General features: G+C 37.2%; 1 protein-coding gene across 6 annotated transcripts in view; it reads right to left on the bottom strand.

Moving 5' to 3' along the window:
- Positions 1-18,158, bottom strand: part of pde4d (phosphodiesterase 4D, cAMP-specific) — a 193,525-nt gene that overhangs the window by 91,461 nt on the left and 83,906 nt on the right. Inside the window, exon 1 of one of the 6 annotated variants that reach the window (XM_044112656.1) lies at positions 1,901-2,834. The exons of the other annotated variants lie outside the window; for them this stretch is intronic. Within the exon in view, the coding sequence (XP_043968591.1) occupies positions 1,901-2,163 (263 nt within the window). The 5' untranslated portion in view covers positions 2,164-2,834. Of the gene's footprint in view, positions 1-1,900; positions 2,835-18,158 lie in introns of those variants that run through there. 6 annotated transcript variants of the gene reach the window in all.

The following is an 18,158-nucleotide window of genomic DNA, read 5'->3' as shown; positions in this document are numbered from 1 at the left end:
ACAGGCCCCTGTACTCTGATACCCTCACACAAAGTCTAGTGCAACCAATTGTTTTTAGCTTAATTTTTACAAATATTTCACCAATGTGTAATTTATTCTCCATATTTACAACCAATCCAACTCTACTTACAAGCACTTTCAAGAAATAAGTAAAAGAAGCACTGTTTGAAGGTTTCCACAAACAGAAAAAAAAATATGTAAAAGGTGCTCAAGTCAGATAAAAAAAAAAACTAAAAAAAAAACATTAGGCTGCCTGACCTTCATGCCAACCTTTATGTGGTAGAAAAATGTTACTGTACAAGACCCTAAGTAGGCTTTCTTCCAGTTGCTGGATCTTGAAACTTAGACAAATCAAATGGGCTTGGAAAATGATACTGGAATAATGCTGGTGGCAGTATCATGCTTTGGGAATGAGCTGCTTCAGCACACAGAGAGCTCCAGTTGATGGGATGATGGATGAAGCTGAACACTTGGCAAGACAGGAAGAAAACTAGTTAGAGTCTGTAAACGACTAAGTGAAGGTTCTCCTTACAAGAGGTTCTCATCAAGCAGCCAGAATTACAATTGTTTGGATATATATTCATGTGTTAAAATGGCCCAACCAAAGTCTGGACCTCATATTGATAATCTGTTTTAAAACTTAAAATTGGTCTTTTAATTCTAGAGACTACAGAAATACCCTAAATGACCTGCAGCTGCAATTTCATGACAAGGTGCTTCTATAAATTGTCTCAGGGGATTTGACTGAAATGCATGCTGCTCTTTTCAAAAATTTATTTGTAAAAAGGGTAAAAACAATACAACAAAACGTCCCTTATACTTAACAGAAAACAGTTGGAAGTCTGTAACCTAAAATCAAGAACAAAGCGAAAACAAAGATAATACCTAACCAGCCCATTTTTGAGTACATTTAAAATTAAATGACCTCCATTTATGCTGTGGACATAGCTACCAATTATACATTTCGATTTGATCACTGGGCTGAAATAACAGAGTTCCTGATGCGTTTGTGAAGATAGGAATTTCTGAATTGCATCACCTCTGATACAGATGCCAGAATGAAGTCGTATTCTTCTGGCAGAGAAAGAAGTGGGACACAAGACATACAGTAAATGAGAGCGGGGGTAAAAATGAAGGGGGAAAGGAGATGAAAAATGAAGAGGGATGATGAAAAGGAAAGATGTTTTGGAGGAAAAGGAGGAGACAATTGGATAGAAGGGGGGAAAACCAGAGCTGGGAGGAGGAGAAGAGTGCAGAGAGGAACAAATATGACTTGAAGAAAAGGATGACGTGTGGGCGAATGCAACAGAAGCTGACAGACGGCCAGGAATAGAAGACTAATTAATAGTCAAAAAATGCAGGCAGGCAGGTGTGGAGAGAAAACCACAGCGAGGGGGAATACATGTAGTAGGTTTCCGTTATTTACTATAAGACAGATTTTTTTTTTATTTTGACTGAAAGAGACCACAACTGCAGAGAAAGTACAGGAATGGGGAGAGGGGGAAGACATAAAAAGGGAAAGACAAGTACGAATGGCTAATAGACACAGAGCAGAGAGAAGGAGAGACACTGGAATAGAAATGAGGTGAGAAAGAGCAAAGCAGGAACTCATTATCTAAAGGTGAGAAGAGGGTTTCCAAGGAGATTTCAGAAAAAGGAATTTAGAAGAGGTATTTGCCAACAGTATTCTTTCGTTCCTCCATGCATTCAAGATAAACTGCAAACAAAGTTTAATGACTCATAAGGGTTATTCCACAGTAACTTCCCAATCACAGTATTAAGGAAAGTTATATGCTTGGAAATTTGCAATGTTTACAGCTAAAACCACACATTTTGCCAAATAAAGAACAGATTCACAGAACTCTGCATGCAGCCACCATGCTGGACATTTAACCCTCACCATGTATGTGCAACAGTGAAGCGCCTCTGCTTGTGATTGTTGTTGTTGAGTAACATGCGGCGGAGAAGTCGCGGTGAGTTGCGTGGAGAAAGACGTGGGGAGATGGAGGACGGCGACCGCCGGTGTCCCCGCGGCCTCTCCGGCTGCAGCAGGTTCTCCCGCAGGATCTTCACCAGGTCTTCATTCAGGCCGGAGTGTTTGGGCATGGGCGGCACTGCCAGGGTGTCCTGGTGGGCCACCCCTGTGCCTCCCTGCTGCGCCATGCCTACCCCGGCTTCACCACCCCGACCTCCACCAGCAGAAATGCGGATAGGTCGCAGGAACCGACGTGGTTATTTTGGCAAAAATAAAAAACAAATGCACTAGAGGCGTGCGTTTTTTTAAGAAAGTGTCAGCTTAAGTAATAAAAACAGCAATAATCCAAAAGTCCTCTCTCTGATAAAGAGGGGGAAAAAATCTGCTGGTATTTTCTCAAACCGGCATCTCCTTTTCTCCAAAGGCAAATGAATTAAAAGAGAAGGGGAGCTCCCTTTCCTCCCTTGTTCCCCATGTACAAAAAAGAAGCACAGAAGCCAGCTGCCTTTGTCTGCTCAACACTGGATGTCTGCGGTGAAAGTGTAAGAGAGAAGATGAAGGCAGGATGAAAAAAACAGAGAGAGGGTGGGATGCAAAAAAGCAGGGAATTCCATGTCCAGCTCTTTATCCTCCAGACCTGCAGGAGAACTCCTCCCAATCCAACAACATAACATAAAGCCCAGAAAGAGTTGAACTTTGCTAATTCAGTCTATTTGAGCCCAGACCTGCCTGGCAAAATTCAATAGAAACGCATGCCTTAAACAGTAAAGAAAAAAAAAAACAGAAAAGGAAAAAACACATCCCAGTATGACCCAGTCCAGTTAGGTCAGCAGAGTTCTGGTCCGTTCAGTCAAAGCAATTTCTCTTTCCCTCCCTTCACTGAGAGAATGACTGCTTACTGCAGCCAGTTTATAAGCTACTGCTCCTTTAGAGCTGAGCAGAGCATGAGCGTGTGTGAGTTTTTCAGAGAGGGAGGGAGTGAGAAAAAGAGAGAGAGCGTCAGAGCGCACTTGTGTGTGTATGCAGAGAGAAGGGAAGCCATGAGGAACATGGATGGAAGGATGAAGAGACGGTGGGCACGAGTGACAGTTTGAAAAAAATATTGCATGCAAGAGGTGGATGCATCTTTAAAAGCGTGCTTTCTTCACTGAATTCAGTTCAGTGACCCCTTACAAGATTCCTTGTGTGAGAGCTAGGACTTCCTGTATATTCACAAATTACCATTTCATTTGAATCAGTATTTGCACACAGTACAGAAAACAACACATGCAAATGATCTACCAAAAACAAAAGTGACACCCACCCCTCTTCTTCTGCTACTCCCTCATGGTGTTTTCTAGTTGCATATAAAATGTCTGAAAGCATTTTATAACTTCTATGTTGTAAATGGGATCCTATTCTCCCCTAAACTTGGTGTCTTGATGTCCATATCCATTAAAACATTTTTCTAACTTTTTGAAACTTTTTACATCCTTAATTTTTATTTTTATTTTTTTTTTTATGGAAGGCATACACATGTAGAATTGACATGACAAACATTACTGAGGGCCCTTGGATCTTACGAGATTGTTACATAGTAAAACTGCAAGAATCCCCTGTGGATATCAGAAAGGTATAGATATTACAGCAGGAAAAATTAATATCAAAATGAGATCAAATGAAGGACAGAGATGTAAGACACTATTAAAAATGTTCTGTGACACGTTAAGATTTTCTGAATACAGGTGAAAGAGAACTGGAGAGAGCAGAATTTTCAGCAGATAACAAGAAGGCTGACTGTATTAGAATGGAGTTGCCCTTTCTTTATCTTTTGAGGTTTCAACCTTTGAAAATATTTGAAGCATTTTCAAAATGTTTGAGTAAAATAATGATTTGGGGAAATTATGGCTTTAGCTGTTTATGGCGCTAACTACACTAAAGAAATATAACCTTCCAAAGACAATAAAAAATGTAAATTGACAGAAGATCACAATCAAAGAACTGCTGAATGGCAATATTTAATTTCGAATATTGTAGTTCAAGAGTTACAGTAATATATTTATTTGGAGAATTTGCTGGATGCCAACTGGTGTAACTGATGTAGAACAGTCAAATGATTTAGCAGGTAAAATGTAAAAGTTGACTTATAATTATAGAGACTTTGTATAATTGTAATGTAAGAAAAATGTAATCGTGATCAAAAATATCTGCTCATTTATATGTCAAGTTTCAATAGCCATAACTATCAAAACTGGTATCCTGTTTTAACATTTTAGGTTGCAATCTAGTTCAAATGAATATGTTACCCTTTGGCTTTTCAATAGAGCAGTATAATGCTACTTCCTGCTTAGTCCTGCTCTTTGCAGTATTTTTGGGAAGCTGTCAGATATTTCTTGATGAGTAAAAGCAACTCCCAATGAAGCATTCCAGAAAGAACTAAAAATTTAGATGTAAAAACATAAACATTCCTAGGCTTTGTAGAAACAAGACTAATGCATTCCTTTTGCTCACAGTGGTAAGCACAGTGGTAATATGAAATGACCTCTATGTCATCAATGGTGGTGTTTACATGCTCACAACAATGTTAATACACTGTCATTTACTTATGTTTGTGTTTATAAATGTAGTTCAGCGTGTTAAAATTTTCACATCCGGAAGCGTCAACATAGTTCAGCTCATGTCAGTGGGAAATGAGCTTTGGAGGCACTTCTCTTCAACTAGTTTATGCAACAAACTGAGGAGTCAAGAAGTGAGCTAAGGTTTAGAATCTGCCCTCTTGAACACCTTAAATATTGCACCAATTCATATGGAGATATTTGCACAAGTGATTATACGTGATATTATAGATGACACTCGCCAACATCAAAGGATTCCTTTTCTGTGACTATTAGCTCTCAGCCTGTTCATGGGTACCCTATTTTATCAATAAATGATGAGGGTGCAACATCTAGAATTTTTGTGAAATTTGCAAACAGCATATTTAGAGGCTGTATAAGGAAAGAAAAACCTATTTGATCCATGTGATACATGCTGAAATATTCTCACTCCTAAAAAGTAGTTATGTAGTAAAACATTGATTAAAATTGTGGGTAAGCTTAGCTTTTATAAGCTATAACTTATGCTTGTACAACATAACATGCAAGAATGTTTGAAATACAAAGTGAAAAATTGAACAGAAACCTGGAATTTTCATAACATTACATCATTGTAACAGTCTGTGGGACATAGCCTACCAGTTTAATGTTCTGTTGATTCAATATTAAATACATTTTTATGTAATAGAAAGAATATTAGATATGACCACCGAGCTGAACTAGGAACACACTTAGAAGGGGTGATTTCTAAAACAGCCAACACACTTTGATAGAAATTTGTCAATACTACAATGTTGGCAAAAGATATATTGGTAACACTGTAGACTCTTCCGAACATACAGCACTCTCCATCATTATTGCTCGGCAACCCCAGGAACAATGTGAAAGAAGATAAATAACTTCATTCACGTTGTAAAATTGTACATTTAAATCCTTCATCAAGAAATAACTGTCAACAAAATCATTGGTGGCACCGTTATGTCTGGTGGCATCAATAGTTCAAGTCCTTTATACCAAAACGACTCTCCTAAATGTTCTCCTCTATCATTTAATGCACAGGTGTCAAACTCCAGTCCTGGATGTCACCTGAATAGAATAATTTGGTCATTAGCAAGGCTCTGGAGAACATATCTACACAACAAGTAGGTAATTATGCAATTTCATTCCAGTGTTTTGTACCTGTGGTACATCTAAAAACTGCAGGACACCGGCCCTTGTTTTCAGGCTAAAAAAAAAAAAAAAAGACATGTAATAAATAATGTTCCAGCATCACCTTTCTCAGTATTAACACTGTTACCCAAGTAATTTAATCACCACATAAATCTGCGGTTATGAAGATCTGAAAGGCTTGAATTCTATAATTAATTCAGCTACTTACTATCTGACCACCTGGGAGCACTCAACACTAAAATTTCATTTCCAAACACTAAGTTTAGCTTTAAATATAAAAAATAAAAATAAAATAAGGTAGTGATGCTACAACAAAATATATCTGCCCTGACACCAAAAAAAACAACAACATTGAATTACATTTCTTTGATCCTACTACGTAAACATTAAACCAGGAACACAACAATGGAGACATGTTGCTTATGATTCACAAAATTTTACAAATTTTCTTGTGTTTACAGTGAAACTCGACATAAAGAACATAATATAGTACTAGAATATCTAGACACAAGAAAGAAACATGGTAAACTAAAATCACTAGTAATCACTGGTGAGGGAATTCAGACATTTTGGAGCAGAGATGTACCTAAAAGTTGCAGGACGGCAGCCCTTGAGGACTGGAGTTGAGGACCCCTGAGATCAACTAAGGAACACAGAATAATAAGAAAACTAGTATCAGTGAATTAAACCCCAAAACAACCCAAGGTCCAGATGGAAACAGAGTCTGACTCAAACTAAAAAAAAAAAAAAAGAGAAGTATGACCATGAATATGGGCTGGATCCAAATATTCTCCACAGCCTCAGTGTTGTCTGCAAAGTTCTGGGAGTTTTTTTCTTTTTTTAGACTACATGAATGGTTCTCAAAGCAGAACATAGTTCAGACTTTTAACATTTTGAATGACAAGACAACTGAAACCTTGCAACATGTGGTGCTACACATATCTAAACCAGATAAACTCTGCAGTATCAGCAAAACATGGAAGGATCATTAAGCAAAGCAAGACCAAAAAGTTTATATAAATAATATTAGTGATGTAGTTTGAAGGAGGGGGACCTTGAAAGTCTCTCCTTTAGCTAAATCTGCATTTTCAGCTTTGAAATGTAAGACAGTAGACCTTAGAGATCACATTTGCCATCACTCCTAAACAACTAGGTAAGTATAGCATTTAATTGTTATACTATTGGTAACGTCCAAGGTGCTCCTCAATGGTGCAGGCTTCTTACAGTGGTTTTTGCAGATGAAGTTACATCCCCTAACATTCTCCTTACACCCTCCATGTGTAGCGCCAAGATAAAAAAAACAAAACAACAAAGTCCCCGTTCAGCCTACTGATAATTGGGTAAAAGACAGAGGCTTCTAAGTCATGTCAAACTGATACTTTAGGGAGACAGAGAGTCATGGATTACTAATCATCAGGTCCAAGACACTGATTAACTTCAAAAAGTAAAGTCTTCTCTTACACGCTTTACTGCACTAGTGGTCTGTTTTGCATTTTTCATTTAGAAGAAAGAATGTCAGCTATCTAGAAATGACATGGAAAATAGAGTGGTGGTCTGATAAGCATCAGATTGCAGGTTTTCTACATCAATAGTTAACTTTAGCAGTTATCCAGCTATTAAAAGTTTGCGATGCTTCCACTGTTATAATAGATATTTATTTAAAAATGACTCTTAAATTAAGAAGCTATATGTTCTGAGTTGTGTTGGAGTCTTTTACCTTGTTTCATCAACAATATTTATAATATTAAAGCCAGGTCTACAGAAATCCCATACTCTAAAGCTGACAGTGACATTACACCTATTTCATAAATAATTCTATCTAGTTTCATACTCTTTTCGCTTTGGCATAATGCCCATTAAAAATCCTTCCCTATTTACGTAACTGTTTAAGTATTATTACTCCAGAGCAACTGCAGTTTTATTTGACATATGAGGGAAGTTTCAGATAGTCAAAGTGTGTTTGTGAGCTTTACCCATAATGCAGACATTCTGTAGGATATTACTTTCAAGCTACATCAGTGAGACTGTGGAACCGTAAATGGAGTCTGAGTGAGGCGAGTACGATAAGCTCCTCGGTGTCACTAAAGGAGAAATTTATAGGAGGAGCTGTGAAAGACACACTCACATGACTCTCTAATCTCCATAAAGAGTGAGTCACTGATGGCAATGATCTGTCATGCAACCATCACTTAGATAGCCTAAGCTACAAAGAAATATGGATAGTTTTCACTTGTAATCTGAGTAAACAGTGATGATTATATTATGGCCGCTCATACTATAATCTCCCAATCCAAATTAATATTAACTTCTTTTGTAAATTTATTGGTCAATTTAATCACACCAAAACGTTACATTAAAACCCAATGACAATCCAAAGAAATTACCACCCATTTTTCATAGCTACTTATGTCTGTTACTCTTTATCAGACAGAAAACATCCATCACTAGATGTAATGTTTCTCAGATTTTTTTGCACTTCCTTTCCACACTTTCCCATTTGGCTTCTGCTTCCTGACTGATTTTCTCTTCCCCTCCTCTGCTTTATAAAATATTTCTCATAACCACCGCTTGTTGCTGTGGATGACGTCCATGAGCATTTCCTTGTGGTTACCAAGGGCAACATAGATGGAGACGGCCAAGTGGATTTGTCAAGAACTGAAGGCTGGAAGAACAAAAGGAAGAAGAGAAAAGCCAATCTGAAGAAAGTGAAGTAGATCCATACACTCAAATATAGCTGTACAATGAAAATTCAGCAGAAGAAATAATTTATTGGTGCTATGGACTAAAAAAACTAAGTTTAGTTCTCTTAGTTTAATTATTTTTGCTATGGAGTAATGCAAATTAGCAGAGTGGGTCAGAAATCTTCCATAGTACAGTTCTAGTCATCGATTTCAGGTCAGCAGTAACATAATTTGACAGAAATTCAGATCAAGGCAAGACAAAAAACCTTAGGGAGAAAAACAACTGCCAGAGTTTCTGAACAACAAAACCAGTTTCACCAATGCAGCATCTCACATGGGGAAAAAAACAAAACAAAAAAAACCTTGAAATTCCTAATATGTACTCATCTTGCCTTTGATTCAATTTTATCTCCCTCTCTTGGTTGTGTAAACTAAACCAAAAATCTCAACACTTCAGTGTTCAACTAATACATGAAATCTGCATGCGTATTCCACAAGTTCAGTGCAAAATATTGTTTAATCTCAACAGATTGGGCGGCTCTCTTTTGGCAGCACACAGCATGCTGTCACCTCAGGGAGCACAGCCTGAAGTCTGGTTTGCTACTGGCAGAGTTCACTCACATGAAGCTGTCAAGGATGACTAAGATTTACTACATTTACCTGTTGCTATAGTTACTATTCACAGCATACAGACATATGATGGGTTATGTGACAGTGCTGATGAATAAGTATAAACTGTGTCATACACTTTAAAATCACACTGAGGATATCACTAGAAATTCAATTTTAACAAGTATTACTTGACATGTAAGGGTTACTAATATAATATCACTTACAGATAAAATGCATCAACTGTCCTGATGTAGCTTTGTCTCCCTCAAGTGGAGACATCTTTAAAAACTCCCTATCCAGGAAACTGGAATAACTACTCCAGCTGCCTCCCACAGTCCAAAAATGTCAGGTTAATTACTCTGTACGAATTCTCCTTAGGTGTGAGTGTGTGTGTGTGTGTGTGTGTGTGTGTGTGTGTGTGTGCATGGTCGTTTGTCCTGTCTGTCTCTGTGTTGCCCTGCAATGGACCAGAGACCTGTCCAGGGTGTACTCTGCCTCTCGCCCATTGACAGCTGGAGATAGACACCGGCAGTCCAGCACCCCTCCTGACCCCAATGGGATAAGGGTGTAAGAAAATGAATGGATGGATGGATGGACGGAAGGAAGTAAATCAGGGATATGTAAAACATATAAGCAAAAATAAATAAATAAATAAATCATTTAGCAATGTTAAATTAATTTAGGAAATAAAAATTATAACTAAAGCTCCACTCAAGTTGAAAGCCACATAGTAAAATTAGGTCACATATCATCATATTTTGGAGGCAGAACATTATTTAAATGTGAAACAAATTACCATCATTGTTCCAACTAGTTAACAAAGCTCAAGTCACTTTAAAATTTAAAGATTTTATGTTAAAATTTATCATAAGCTAAGTCATTTTAATATTAGCCAATATATAATTTTTGTCTAGCTGTTTTTTTATTAGTAAAAGAAAAATAAAAACAAATGTATTTTTTTCAAATTGATACTTATACTATTTTTATATATTTTGCTAGAAATCAAAATGCATGTATTTTGATGCATATATAAATCAAAATCCATGCATGCAACAGAAGATGCAAACTCCTTGCACCAAAACCACAAACTGCCATACAAACCCAGAGCTACTTGCAACAGTAAAAACGACTGCGACACCATGCAGCATCAGCAAAATGCTGTAAGTATTTCTTATATTTTCTGAAAACGAAACGCTAAAGTAACAGATTATCACTGAGCTGTGGAACTTGACATGAAAGTTATGTTGCAGCTGACAATTATCTGCATGTAAGCAAATGAAATTATTTGTCACATTTGAAAACATTGCATTGCTGCTAAATCTTTTCTTACAAAATACGTTAAAAGTCAAATTCTTTATGAAGAGAATCAACTACTTCAGGAGCCACACTTCCTGTGAAATAGGTCTACTACAGAAAATTATCAGTACATAGAAGAGGTAAAATTTTATGCCCCAGCATTTTATTTCATATAACAGAAAAGTAAAATTTCAGTGAATGGGATCATTATTTTGATGACGAAATCCTCTCAGCTAATTAAGTGCAGCAAATTAGATAGTACCACAGAAATCACTTTTTAATGCCTTGATTTAGTTTCTATCTTTGGCCAACAGATGGCAGCAGTTATTCAAGTTATCAGAAACATGTACAGCAAAACTTCTCATCCATGTTGAGGCATCTGCTGCGTCCAATAATTGTGTGGATGTTTATACTATTGCAACTTCTGTTACTCTGTCATGTCAAAATGCTGCCCTATTTAGACCTTCATCAGCCATACCTGCTATTTTATACAGAGAAATGTAGTAGCACCACTATAAAATGGCAACTCATTATTTATCATAAACATGAACAAACAGTGCCACTGTATCCTGTTAATTTTGGAAATAGTGTGAAAATGGCTACACATTTAAATGGGGTTAATTTAGAAAATTTTAACCACAATTGCCAAATTAACTTGTTTTCTTTCAAGTGGAGAAGAGGGGTAATGCAAATGACAAACCGTGCAACAATAATTATTGGCAGCTCCCAGGGGTTTTATGCAGAAAATAATGATATCCATAATACTGGAGTCTAAAAGAATTATAGCAGCTTTGCATCTCTACCCCACAGATAACTGCCTAGCAGAAAAACGAAACTACATTTTATCATCAAGATCATGTTAGGTGCAATCGCACAAAATGTCACCTGAAAGCAAAGAGAATGTGAGAATGCATATGACTAAATCGTTTTCACATTTAGTCATATGCAGGAACTGATTGTCTCTTTCTAGGTCTGAAACTCCATACCTGAACGGTATTTTGTATGTTACTTTTAGTACATGAATATATCTTATTTTTCACACTTTTTTTGCATTTATGCTTTCTTTGCCTTCGTCTCTTTGTTAAACAATGAGCTGCTATATTCCATGCAGCTGGTACCTCAGGGCCGACGTGAATATTTTTTGGACAGATTTTTGGCAGGAGCAGCAGTACCCAGCCCTCAGAGGGACAACGGTGCGGTCTCTCGCATTTAACCCATTAATGGTTAAAGGTCACACCCTTTGTCTCCGCAAGCTTAAAACACAGACATGCATTTTGGTAGATGTGCAAAGAGGTTCATGTCTACCAAAATAATTATGTAGCAGTGATAGCATCATTTGTTGCTCTAATTTCCAAAACTGTATTTTAGAATGTAAATTTCCAGCTTTGTCCTTAAGTAGCCAAATCTGTAAGTCATCCATGAATTGCTAAAGAAGGGAAAGAAAAACTATTACTAATGTAAAGCATGCCCACTCAAAGTGAGTGCGCATGAAGACTGAATAATCACACATTAAGCTAAAACCTTCAGAATGTATTTCAGGCTTCACTGCTAGGAAAAAATGAAGAAACAATAAAGAGCCTGACAGGGATTGATTCAAAGGATCCACCAAAATCTCTTTGTGTGCTGAATGGTGTCTCAGGTTCGGTCGTGCTTGATTTAGAGGACGGTGAGAGTTGTTATTTAGTGAGTGACACAGTGCAGTGCTGGACCAGCCAGCCATGATGAGAGAAAATGGGCAGGGAGGGGGAAAGAACTGAAGGGGACTAAGGGGGAGGGCGAGGGTGGAAAAGTAGCAGAACAGCTTGCCAAGCGTGAGGGGAGCTCAGAGGACGCTGAACTGAAGCAGGGTGACAGCAAATGAAAGTGGATGAATACAAATGACCACAGGGACATGGAATAGGGGTTGAGAGGGAGCAAGGGTTGAAGAAAACACAAAGTTGCTTTTGAAAGTAGCTCATGGTGTTAAACACAGTAGTTCCCGGAAGGATGGAAGTTCTGCATATGAATATTTGCCATATATACTGGACAATTCACATGCAGGAAATAGCATAGTAGTAATGTGGTAAATAAGGGACTAAGTGTTTCAATCAAGACTGACAAGTGTCAGTAACTATAGCGTTTTTGTAGTTTATGGCCTGATGTGAAGAATTTCTTTAAAGATGCAAACAGATTTTTTTTTTTTAGAGTCACCAGTTCTTTTCCTGCTCCACATAAATTCACACTCCCTCAACTCACACACAGCTCCTCAGACTAGCGGTAGCAGCAATTAGCAAACACCTGTGCCTCTGCTGAGTTTATTATACAAACTACAACGGTTGTAAACAGGATGCCAGGACAGCATGGAGAAGCAGTGTTGGGATGATGTGTTGAAGGCGGAGAGTCAGAAAGTGTAGGAGGTCCTTAAAGTGACAGAGGCCTATTTCAAGGAGTCAGATGCAGACATGATTTGAAGGCAAACATCTTTTAAGTTGTTCTTGATATAGGCACCATTTTCATAGCAACAGAACCTTACATACAACAAAACCTTCTGTTGTATGTATTTTTTGTTTGTGCCTGAAAACAAAAATACATAATACTCCACCTGAACACGTGTCCCGATTCAATAGGTCAGGCTGTAATCAGCCATGTGTGTGGATTATCAAATTGAACCAACTAATAACAGGTTCAAGGAAACATGGAGTTTAACATGGCTTCAGAAATAGATTAATATAACGTCCTGTGTGTTTGTGCACCTACCGCTACATATGATCTTTCTGAACAATGCAGTACAAGAAACAGCACGGTACTATTTAATGTGGTGAATCAGGAGGTAGTTGTTGCTTATTATGACCTTCCAAGGTCAGATTTGGTGATGCATTCGTCTATTATAGAGAAATGGAACTCTGTTGAACATTTCTTACTGGTGATCAGCAGGTCAAATACTGAAAAGTGTTGGTGTTCTTTCCCTGCTCATAAAAATCACAATGAATTCCTGCTTTTTTCTAAATTTTTTCTGTTTTTTGTTTTAAGTATGTGGAAAATCAGATTAAGGTTTTGGATGGATGCTTTGATCCTGCAGACTTAAGCAGCAGTTTTTTTAAGTGAATGTGCTTGTTGCACAAAATGTTATTCTTTTTGTTGTTCTGCTCTTTTCCAAACCGTACTGGAAGATTAAAGCTGGTTAAAATGACAGGCAAAAAAAACATTTGCCTAATAAGAGAGATGGGTGGTGCTCCTGTAGTTTCCTTGCTATGACTTTCAAAACAAAATACTGTATTTTCTTCAGAGCTATGTAAGCAACTGTCCTGAAACAGCCAGAAATCTACAATCAGCTAGAAAAAGCAAGGTCAATACATTTTTAGTCAGAACAATCCAGATTTTTTGTTTCAGCAATGATTGATTGGTTCATCAACATGCTTTCAGAAAGAACATATTTTGCATGATAATAATGTTAATGGCATGAATGTTGCACTTTATATCTATGCCACACCCACCTCAAATACATCATTAATACAGTAATTGGGATCTCTATAATTTCAGAGTAAGAGACTAAATATGGCACGCTTAAAATAAATGCTTTCAACAACAACAACAACAAAAAGATGCTTTAAATATGTTTATCCTTTGTTGTAAACAAAAAAAGTCCTTAACTGGAACTCTACATAAGCTGGCATACATAGCTGATTTATAAGCTATGTATGCTTATAAACATACATATGTTTATGTATATTTATACATTCCTTGTCTGAATGTAATCCATTCAGACAAGGAATAAGCACCCTCATTATTGGTACTGTGATCCTCACATATTCATAGCAATGAACATTTCATTTATATTCAAATTAGCTTTTTTGATTAACCCAAAATATATTTTATCAATGTCTTAACGTACCAAAATGGGTATTTCAGTCAAATACAACTATCTCTGTGCAAATAATAGCCACTAGCCTACAGCAGTCCTTGAGCAAAAACCGCCTGCAGTCACATCAAAAAGTTATCAGACTGAACAGAGGCCCCTCTGGAGACAAACAGAGAGTGAATAAAACATCAAGAATGGCCATGTTGGGTTTTTCTGTTATGTATTTTTGTGTGGAGCTTGTGGCTAAGGTATTGTGAAGCTGTCTCTGTGACCAGGGATGTGTTAATGCTGTTGGTTACACTCCTGCCTAACCCATGATGGCAAGTCAAGGTGTTAGTTGTATTTCTATAAGGGGTTTTCAATTGGTTGCTCTGAGGCAGAATTCAGTGATGTCTTGAATTACAATGGTCTAATCATTTTAGTTGTTTAATAAGAAGGTCAAACTTAAAATTTCAGATGTATCCTACCAAAGGTTGATAATATAGAGAACCAGGTCAAGCAAAAGTCATCATTTTAAAGATTTTGCACTGTAACCACACAACAAAAAAAACCCTGCCTCTACCAGACTTGCAGAAACTGCACAACAAATAAAATAAAAGACAAACAGCTGATATTTCCAAGAGACATGTATGCAATAAAAAAAGAAAAGAATTCTGTATTCAGAGTGTTACAATATCCTCAAGAAAAATCTTTCCATATGTATGACTATGGAGATGAATAAAGGTTCACATTCATTTTAAATAAAAACACTTCTATATAGAAAATGTACTTGTTTTACTAAAGTATCCGAGTCTTCAGCAATTTTTTGGTCCCACCTTTCAGATGTTCAAAAATGGTATAGAAGATGAAAAATTTGAGTAAATACAAAACAACCTTCCTTTCTGAAACCATTCAGCGTTTCATCACATTATTGTCTCAGTGCACTATGTAAGTGCATGTGAACTTGAGATTACAAACTAATGGCTGATGGTTGGAGTTATCCTTTTTCGCAGTGACGATACAAGCGAAGCTTTGAAGTCTCTTAAAGTGCGACTTCAGAAAACTGCTAGTCACTGATTAATTAGGAGGCATTAAGAACTGACCTCATCATTGGTAAAAACAGAAAACAGCAACTGAGCGTATTGTGAGCTATTAGGAAAATCAACAAAATGGTCCAAAGGCAGAGTGTATGTTTTTGTGCTGATGAGAAAATACAGCAAAATCAAGATGACTCCAAATGAGAAAATGTCTGTCATTGTGTAGCCGTTTGTGTTTATTGCTAATCATGACACGTAACTTTGCAGGCCAACTTGCTGTGATCTTAATGCCTGCACTCACGCTAAACTCAGGATCATTGGTATACACATGACTGACTCTTCCAGGAGTAAGCTTAATCATAATTTTACAAGTTCAGTAAAGTCGCAGGAACAGGCAAAAACTCTATGCCACGATTTTTTTTTTTTTTTTTTTTTAACAAGTTCATCTATCAGATTTTACACCATTGGAACAAAGAGCACAGTGGTAAAACATGTGAACTACAAAGTGATGGGAATAAAAGAGAGCTGAACATTAAAGCTGAGAGATTTATGTCTGCTGATCTTGTCAAGCCCAGAAGAGCACAGTAAAAACGAACAGCAGACTTCAACTCACTGTTTAACTGAAGATTTAATTTAATGTGAAACTATAAGGCTTGAATTCAGGCTACATTTAATTATTAAAATTCCTAGCATTTAATCATTTAAATAATTAGTTTGTCCACTAATTCCAAGCTGACTCTACCTGTCTACATTTAGGCTCTATTAAGAGATCAAGACAATCTACACGTGTGTGGGGAAAAAGACAAAAGAGGCTTAGCATTGAACTGGGGATGTGTGAATGGGAGGAGGGCACCAAGTGGTAGCTAAGAGTGTGAGTTACGCCAGCTGCCATGAGAGGATAATTCATAAAATGAATGAGACAACTGGGACGCTTGGAAGAAAAAAAGATTTTCTTCCGCCCACTTTAAATCATTGTATGCCTCCTGAGGCAGAAATATGATAACATATGTAATGTTCATCTGTCGAATTATTGAGCGTCAGCCCTTCGAGGACCTACTACTATACTGGATTCACTGTATAGCAGTATTGTAGGTAAAGGTTTTAATCTCATTCCAGGCACACACATAGTCACATACTATACCCTTTATAGATGCAAATATCCTACTCTTTGTTTTTCTTTCCACAAAACAATGTCAGCGTCCGACTCCTTGGAGAGCAGCAACATTTACCTCTCCACCTCCCACTGCTCATCTACTGCTTCCTTTATTTGCTCTCCTCCTACCGTGTGCTCTGCCACTGCTGTGGTTGCAGAAGATGTTGTGGGCCTGAACCTATCTGAACCTCATAATAGTAAAAAGAGAAGAGGGGTGGGGAGGAGGAGGAGAGGGATATTCATCCTTGTTTCTTCCTCTATTGTTATCTTAAGGCAAGGTCAAATTCAGTGACTTGATGCACATATCTGCTCTCACACATAACCAAACTATCAGCAACAAGGCTGTAATAACTGTGCTTAATACCTGCTGTAGTTTAACATTTGAGCTTTACTTACTTTACATTTCTAGACAGATAAGAATAAATTTTTGCATGATTAAAAAAATGGGTGAAGCTCTATATAGAGAATATGTAACCAACTTGTAGCATAAAATGTTCATAAATCTATGTGAACGTTTTAAGGTAAACATTAAAATAAACCAACATTTCAAGGTTCATTTTAGAATTAGATATTACACTGAAACCACAGTATGGATAAAAGAAAAACTATAGCCATTAAGCACACTGCAGAGCCTCAGTATTATCTGATTATCCTGTTCTTATTTATGACTAGGCATGTCGCAATAAACAATAAATCAATTAATCGCATGATAAATTAAAACTATTGACCTCATTTTAATTATGGGCTTTATCGTATCTTCTGGCCTTTTTCTCTCTCTGTTGATGACACTGGATGAAAAAAGGCTCAATTCCAGTGCTCTCCACATTACCCTCCCTTCCTCATTTCCTTAGTGTAATGCCCAGTGCACACTACACAATCTTAGAGCTGTTGGCCGATTGTCAAAACCCGAGAGATCACACATTAGCCGACAGAAATCCTAGGTATAACGGTTCCATCGGGCCGTGTGGTGTCCAACAATGGGCACAAAATAATGGCTACAAGTTCAGTTAACTAATTTTAAAACCAGGCATTAATCAATGCTTTACTACAATCTGCCAGCAATGCATGTGGCTCTAGTGTCAGCGTAACATCCTGACTGAATGAAAATCATCATAACAAGAACAGCTGAAAAGTTACCGGGTTTCTCATCTGCAGTAGCAATTTTGCTCCAACTCCTCCCCTTGTCATTTCTATATTCTTTGTACGAAATGTTGAATAAACACTAATGTTGTTTCCACATATCATCTCCAATGTCTGCTGGACTTGGGATTCCCCACATAACTTCCCCTCAGAAAGCATGGAGGAAAATCTGTGCTTTCTGATTGGCCCCGTTCTCAGTTGGGGAAAACCCTTCATTTAGATCAGAGAGGCCACAACGATCTACCGTAACACACCACACACTACAGGATGATCGGTTACAAAATCACAAGAGACAATCTTAGAATGACCAAAGTTCTTTTCTAAGGGGAAAAAAATTGTGTAGTGTGAACTATTGCATCAGGTAGTCGATGTGTCCATCTTTTCTCTATTTAAATCTAATGATTACTGAAGGGCAACATAGTATATAGACTTCATAATTTGCACTCTTTTGGTTGAGTGCAGTATTTATTTCCACTTTGCTTTTATGTTGTTTAGTTTTAATTCAAGTACACTTATTGTTAATGGAGACTGAGAATCCATTTTATTTTTGGTTGTTTTATTTATCAGTTTCAGTGTTCTTTTGAAAGTAAAGTGTATCTATCTTTGGCATGATATCGCATGCATTATTATGTCATTTCCATTAAATCAGTGTAAAAAGGTCTTCAAACAATATTATTATTTATCGCAATAATTTATGAGACAAT

Source organism: Gambusia affinis, linkage group LG03, assembly GCF_019740435.1.
Source record: "Gambusia affinis linkage group LG03, SWU_Gaff_1.0, whole genome shotgun sequence".
In the NCBI taxonomy this organism is placed as follows: Eukaryota; Metazoa; Chordata; class Actinopteri; order Cyprinodontiformes; family Poeciliidae; genus Gambusia; species Gambusia affinis.
This window is presented reverse-complemented; position numbering and strand designations above follow the sequence as displayed.